This window comes from Trachypithecus francoisi, unplaced genomic scaffold, assembly GCF_009764315.1.
Source record: "Trachypithecus francoisi isolate TF-2019V2 unplaced genomic scaffold, Tfra_2.0 Lachesis_group12, whole genome shotgun sequence".
Lineage (NCBI taxonomy): Eukaryota > Metazoa > Chordata > Mammalia > Primates > Cercopithecidae > Trachypithecus > Trachypithecus francoisi.
The window spans coordinates 23,689,852-23,697,520 of NW_022681457.1; the positions used below are offsets into that span (position 1 = coordinate 23,689,852).

Here is a 7,669-nt window from a genome sequence, read left to right on the forward strand (position 1 = left end):
TACAGGCGTGAGCCACTGCACCCAGCGGGTTTTGAATATTCTTTATTGCACATGCATTTAGAAATTCCACCATTCTCACGGTTTAGAAAACCTGTCTGATTCCCAGCATCTCAGGACCTCCAAGCTGCACATGGACACAGGTCTCAGGAGCGCTGGTGCCTCCTAGCTCAGCTTCTGATTGAGTCAGTCAAGAGCCAAGTACCTGTAGGCTTTGGTTGCCCCCTGAAGTTTGACCTCGTTTAGAGGATTCTTGTGGCACTGACTTTTCAAGGGACTTAAACAGTTACCCCCTACAGATGGTGAAACCTCCTGTAAATCATTTTTTAGGTCTTTTCTTCCCTTACCAGTCCAAAATGTTTCTAGTAATATCGTGGCATTTTTAGATATGCAGCTTTAGAGTGTAAAAACCCCGAAGTTTCACTGGCTTTGTGCCGTTTTGAGGAGCCATGCATGACTGAGTATATAATAAAAGTAGTCATTTAGAAACCTATTTAGATGATCAAAGATAAAGTGGAAGGTTTTGAATATGATATTACAAAATTTTAGCGATGCTACACTTGTATATATTTATATAGAGATAACAGCTTTATTGGGATATAATTCACTTACCATACAATTCACCCATTTAAAGACTACACTTATTTTTGACAGATCACAGTGCTGATAGCTTAATAATGCAACGGGAACTCTGTATAATGGTGGTATTATAAGACTAACACCAGATTCAATTCTGCCTTTTTTTGTATATTACATTTCCATGAATAGGAGGTGATATGACATCCAATTCCATTTAAATACTAAATAGTGAAATAAGGTTCTACTTGTATTAAAAGAAATGTATCAGTACATTTCGACTAGTATGTTATTTAGATTATCCATAATTGTAGTTACTATTCAACTATTATTATTCAAACAGCGTATCTTACATTTTTCCTCATTTAAAACACTACCTGGAAAAAAACTTTAATTGGTAGTTTTTAAAGTTCCTCTTTTACTATGCACACCAGACAGAAGTTAGAGTTTTTAATATGAATGTAATATAAACTGTGCTTTAGCCTGGATTAAACTGGAATGTTTCTTGTTTGTAGGGAGCTGCTGCAGATGACGGCCGATTAAAACGAGGGGATCAGATTTTAGCTGTTAATGGCGAGAGCCTGGAGGGTGTTACTCACGAGCAAGCGGTCGCCATTCTCAAACACCAGAGAGGGACTGTAACCTTAACTGTGCTGTCGTGAGCCTCGGGCCTGGTCACAAGATAGATGTTGTTGTTTAGAATATCCACAGGCAGATGAAGTTCTGAGTGGGTATGAAAAGCACCCTCAACTAAAATGCACCTTCATTCTTATTTCTTGTCCTCTCTGCTCAGGAGAAATGGCTAAGGTTTCATGTGAATTTCCCAAATCAATAATCATCTCCTAATGTTTCCCAGTTCCTGTCACCTGTTGGTGAGGTTGATTTCTAAAACTGAAATGAGTCTGTTTTGCATTTAATTTCAGTGTTCTGCTTTTTTTTTTTTTTTTTTTTTTGAGACTGAGTCTCTGTCGCCCAGACCAGAGTGCAGTGGCGCCATCTTGGCTCACTGCAACCTCTGCCTCCCAGGTTGGAGCAATTCTCCTGTCTCAGCCTCCCGAGTAGCTGGGATTACAGGCATGCATCACCATGCAGGGCTTATTTTTGTATTTTTTAGTAGAGACGGAGTTTCCCCATATGGGCCAGGCTGGTCTTGAACTCCTGACCTCAGGTGATCTGCCTGCCTTGGCCTCCCAAAGTGCTGGGATTCCAGGTGTGAGCCACTGCGCCCAGCCCAATATTCTGATTTTAACCAATTGGTTCTGATTATATTTGCCAAACCTGGAGTTAACCTCTCTTTCCTCATGCTCTTCTCTCCCTATCCCCTACTCATACCGAGGCTTAACAGCAACCTCAGATCTCACCCAATGGACAGAAACAAATGTTAAGCAACTTATCATCTCACTCATGATTTACTTATGCTAATTGTCTCTTCAAGCAAGCAAGAAAACATTAGCAGTGTAATTAATTTACCAGTGACCCCAAGATGAAATACCAGATTCTCCTATGGGAAATTACTGTGCTCTCTTCTGTATGACTTATAGTCAAATAAGTCTCAAACTCATTTCTCTGGATAGATCTTTATATGCTAGTCATTGGTGATTTTGATGAGTCAATTTACAGACTGTAATCTTCTAAAAATTCTGAAAGATTAATTGTTTTCTGCGCCATCTAAATGCATACCACTGAGCAACTGAACCTTATTCTCAACAGGAACAACTAGCATACATGTTCTGAATACTAACAATGCTAAATTAAATTCAAATCCAGGAAGATCACCTGGAATTAATGGCATTTCAGTAGGCAGGCATCATTCCCACCCCTCGGTCTTAGGAAAAGGAGGTAGAAGCCCCAGAACCACACTGCAGAGATAAGCAAGTTTTGTCTCAAGTCAAACAAGGTCTGGGTGGCCTTGGCCTTGTACAAAGTAGGGAGACATATTTGATTATCTTTCCCTTCACCTTCATAGCAGTCAGTCCAGCAGCACAGACTGCAGGAACCTCAATGGAGCAACATACTTAGCTGCAAAGTGAGCAAATGAATTGAGCCTAGGAATCTGTGATGAAAATGCGTGGCTGATGTTTCCTGATCTCCAAGGAGACTCCCATTTGCTGAAGTTTTGCATGCTAAGAAAGCAGCTACAGCAGAATATACAAGAATACTTTTAAGTTGATTATTGGCAATCTTATTCATATATTAGCAAGAAAAAGGGCGAGATGCTTACTGGTGGATGCTATAGAGTCCTCTGTTTTTAAAAGTACCATGGCCAGGTACAGTGACTCACGCCTGTAATCCCAGCACTTTGGGAAGCCAAGACAGGTGGATCATGAGGTCAGGAGTTTGAGACCAGCCAGGCCAAGATGGTGAAACCCTGTCTGTACTAAAAATACAAAAATTAACCCGGTGCAGTGGCAGGCGCCTGTAATCCCAGCTACTCAGGAGGTTGAGGCAGGAAAATTGCTTGAACCTGGGAGGTGGAGGTTGCAGTGAGCTGAGTTCATGCCACTGCACTCCAGCCTGGGTAACAGAGCAAGACTCTGTCTCAAAAAAAAAAAAACCATGAAGGATGAGTACTAGAGTCAGTAATAGAAGTAGTTCAGCATTATTTAACTACAACACAATGCTGCAAATATTTCACAGTAATTGTCAAAGTTTAATGGGCTCTAATTTAAAATGTTATTTAATAAGTATAGATTTTAATTGAGAATTATCTTTGAGTAGATGTAATCACAAAGTGCATTAACTCTTATTGGAATATTTTATGGCTATTCCAAAGTATAGAGTGCCTAAATTTTGTGTTGAAAATGTCTTTCATGACGATATTAAGTTTTCTGAAATTACACATGGCTTTTAAAATTTCTAATGTATCCAAGATGTGCAATGTTGTTAGGATCTCATTTTTCAATGCATGAAAAGCCACCAACCTCAGAACATTTTGTGTTAATTGTACCTGCAAGAACACCTCAGGCAAGCCACGAAGAAATGAAACCCAAATGAAACTTGAAAATGCACCTTAACAATATATATACATATAATAGTTTTGAAATGAGATTCTGCTTTATTTTGATGGAATGGCCATTAAATACACATTTTGAGATAATACATTGTTGTTGTGTTTCTTTATACATTATCCTTTTAGGTCATGCTCGTAAAAGTATATTGATGAAGGATTTATGATGCTTTATACTTCTTACTGCACTAAATTGATAGAACTAGTATTTGTCATAATTGGTTCTGTCTCTGCTTGCATGACTAATAAGTAATTGCCTTTCCAAAAAGATATTTTTGCCTCAGAACTTACTGACAAGCTGAGAGGCTATGAAAATGGCAATTTGTGAAAGAAGTAGTGCTCTTATATTTGGCCTCATCATTTGGGCCATTTAAGTATAGTAATGATATCACTAATGGAATTAGCATGAGAGGGAAGTAAGCCAGGAAGAATAAAAGTGCTGAATGTTTGTATGTATAAGATATTTCCAAAGATTCTAAATAAATGTAGTTGCCTACAGAGCAAATGGAGTTTTATTATATATGAAAAAGTGTACTTTCTGGATCTAATTGTGCTTTTTCTTCAGCATTTTGTTCCCTAATAGAAAAAAAAAAAAGTCCAACTTTTCACAAGGTATTTTGGTGTCCTATTAAAATCTGGAGTCCATGGCTGGGCATAGTGGCTCACGCCTGTAATCCCAACACTTTAGGAGGCTGAGGCAGATAGATCACCTGAGGTCAGGAGTTCAAGGCCAGCCTGGCCAACATGGCAAAACCCTGTCTCTACTAAAAATACAAAAATTAGGCCGGGCGCGGTGGCTCATGCCTGTAATCCCAGCACGTTGGGAGGCTGAGGCGGGTGGATCACGAGGTCAGGAGATCGAGACCATCCTGGCTAATACGGCAAAACCCCATCTCTACTAAAACTACAAAAACAAAATTAGCCAGACATAGTGGCGGGTGCCTGTAGTCCTAGCTACTCTGGAGGCTGAGGTGGGAGAATGGCATGAACCCAGGAGGCAGAGCTTGCAGTGAGCCGAGTGAGCTTGAGTGAGCACCGCTGCACTCCAGCCTGGTCGACAGAGTGAGACTCCGTCTCAAAAAAAAAATATTAGCCGGGCATGATGGTGGGTGCCTGTAATTCCAGCTACTAGGAGGCTGAGGCACAAGAATCACTTGAAACCGAGAGGCGGAGGTTGCGGTGAGCCAAGATCGCGCCATTACACTCCAGCCTGGGTGACAGAGTGAGACTCTGTTTCCAAAAAAAAAAAGTCTAGAATCCATTAATAGCTGTCTCAGGTATTCATTGCCCAACTATGTTGCTGGGCACTAGAATAGATGCATTATAGGCCGAGCATGGTGATTCACACCTGTAATCCCAGCACTTCAGGAGGCAAGGTAGGCGGATCACCTGAGATCAGGAGTTCAAGACCAATCTGGCCAACATGGCGAAACCCTGTCTCTACTAAAAATACAAAAATTGGCCAGGTGTGGTGGTGCACGCCTGTAGTCCCAGCTACTCAGAAGGCTAAGGCAGAATGGCTTGAACCTGAGAGGTGGAGGTTGCAATGAGCCAAGATTGTGCCATTGCACTCCAGCCTAGGTGACAGAGAGAGGTTCAGTCTTGCTGTGTTGCCCAGGCTGGCCTCGAACTCCTGGGCTCAAGCAATCCTTCCACTTCAACATCCTGTGTAATTGAGGCTACAAGTGCACGCCACCTTGTCTGGCACAACTAAAACTTTTTGCACCCAATTTTCTTCTTAATTTTATATTTTATTTATATTTTTTCTATTAAAGTCAACCAGAACAGTGAGACTTTTTTTTAAAACAAAAATTTAAATTTAGGTTATAGTCTCAGTTGTATGCCAGCCTAGTGCAAATGTTAAGCTTTTGACAGCTTGACTTTCAATCTTCAGATGCTCTGTATTTAAGTAAAGACAAAAAAAGAAACATTTCACTCTCTGCACAATCCCAAAATAAACTGACATTTGGAAGAGTCATTTGTGTGTGTGTGACGGTGTATAAAAGACTCACCCTGCCTTGCCTTAGCAGTATATCCTTTTCCAGTCATGTGAAGGAGTAAGCAAGAAAGTTGCTTTGGTCTTCAGTCCCTGAGAGATTACTGTCAGGTATCAGGACCTATGCTTGGCAAAATTATACAGGAGCAGACATATATTTGATCTTCCTTCTAGAATCAGTTTTTTTGAAATGGAGGCAACCTCAGAACTGGGAGTTTGTCCTGCCTGCTACAGCACTCCTCCCATTTTACAAGTGGGAGAAGCATGCCAGAGAAAGGAAGTGACTAGCCCAGTCCCTCACTAGCTTGCAGCCCTGAGAGTTTTCCATAAACCTTACTGGGAATTCACCAACTTAGCAAACTACTGTAGAGTACTCACACATGGCTGCTAAATTGGTTCGAAATACTCTCGAAAGCTTTTCTTCTGAGTCAGGGTCTCGCTCTGTCACCCAGGCTGGAGTGCAGTGATGCGATCACGGCTCACTGTGGCCTCAAACTCCCCGGCTCCAACGACCCTCCCACCTCAGCTCTCCAACTGGCTGGGACTACAGGTGTGCGACACCACATCTGGCTAATTTCTTTTTTTTAACTTTTTGTAGAGACAGGGCTCTCACTATGTTAAGACTATTTTTAAGGACAGTTTTGGCCAGGCACAGTGGCTCACACCTGTAATCCAACACTTGTGGGAGGCAGAGATGGGAGGATCACTTGGGCCCAGGAGTTTGAGACCAGCTTGGCTAACATGGTGAAATCCCATCTCTACAAAAAATACAAAAATTAGCCAGGCATGATGGCGTGTGCCTATAGTCCCAGCTACTCGGTCGGCTGAGGTGGGATGGTTGCTTGAGCCTGGTAGGTTGAAGCTACAGTGAGCTTTGTTTGCACCACTGCACTCCAGCCTGGGTCACAAAGTAAGACCTTGTCTCTGAAAAAAATTTTAAAAGGCAGTTTTAAGTTAACAGCAAAATTGGGAGGAAGGTGCAGAGTTTTCCCACATACCTGCACCCTCACTCACACAGCCTCTCCCATTATCAACATCCTCTACCAGACTGGTACATTTGCTACAATGAATGAACCTACATTCTCACCCAGACTCCATAGAGTACCTGAGGGTTGAATCTTGGTGGTGTACATCCTATGGGTTTGGACAAATGTATGACGTGCCTACCATAAAGGTATATAGAATATTTCCACTGCCCTAAAAGTCCTTTGTGTGCTCCCTATTCTTCTCCAACCCCCTTCCCAACCATGAAAACCAAGTTTTTTTTTTTTTTTTTTTTTTTTTTGAGATAGAGTCTCTCTCCGTCTCACAGGCTAGAGTGCAGTGGCGCAATCTCGGCTTACTGCAACCTCTGCCTCCCAGGTTCAAGCAATTCTCCTACCTTAGCCTCCTGAGTAGCTGGGATTACAGGCGTGTGCCACCACACCCAATTAATGTTTGTATTTCTAGTAGAGACAGAGTTTTGCCATGTTGGCCAGGCTGGTCATGAACTCCCCGCCTCAGGTGATCCACCTGCCTCGGCCTCCCAAAGCGCTGGGATTACAGGCGTGAGCCACTGCACCCGGCCCCTCTTCCATGTCTTTTCATGGCTTGATAGCTCATTTCTTTTTAGCACTGAGTTATATTCCAGTGTTTGGATGTACCACAGTTTATCCATTTACCTACTAAAGAACATTTTGGTTGCTTTCAAGCTTTGGCAATTAGGAATAAACCACTATAAACATCTGTGTGCACAGCCTGAATGTGTAAGTTTATTTCAGTTCTCCCTAAACACAAGCACAAGATTTGGTGCCACAACACAAGCACAAGATTTTAAAAAGATTAAAATAAAGAGTAGAAGAAAACAAACAAATGAAAAAAGGACACATCTTTTGGATGTAGACAAAGAAGACCTAGTCTATCCACTCACCTTACGTCTCCGCATCCTGGGAAGAATTTCCAAGGCCAGGCACTCTGGATATCCTCCCTCATGGTTTAAACATTCTTCTGCTCTAGATAGACACAGGTGATTACAGATGCGGTGTTTCAATGGCTCCTCCTGCCTAATGGCTTTACTGGGCATGTCCCCAGCATTACTCTCCCAGGAGAACAGA

The 7,669-nt window shown here is 41.9% G+C and overlaps 1 protein-coding gene across 5 annotated transcripts in view; it reads left to right on the plus strand.

Annotated features, from left to right (window-relative positions):
* Nucleotides 1–4,085, plus strand: part of PATJ (PATJ crumbs cell polarity complex component) — a 434,245-nt gene extending 430,160 nt beyond the window's left edge. For all 5 annotated transcript variants that reach the window (XM_033225088.1, XM_033225091.1, XM_033225090.1 and 2 more), the window contains one exon: nt 1,089–4,085. In XM_033225088.1, the coding sequence (XP_033080979.1) occupies nt 1,089–1,235 (147 nt within the window). In that variant the 3' untranslated portion in view covers nt 1,236–4,085. The remainder of the gene's footprint in view (nt 1–1,088) is intronic.
* Nucleotides 4,086–7,669: the final 3,584 nt, after the last annotated feature.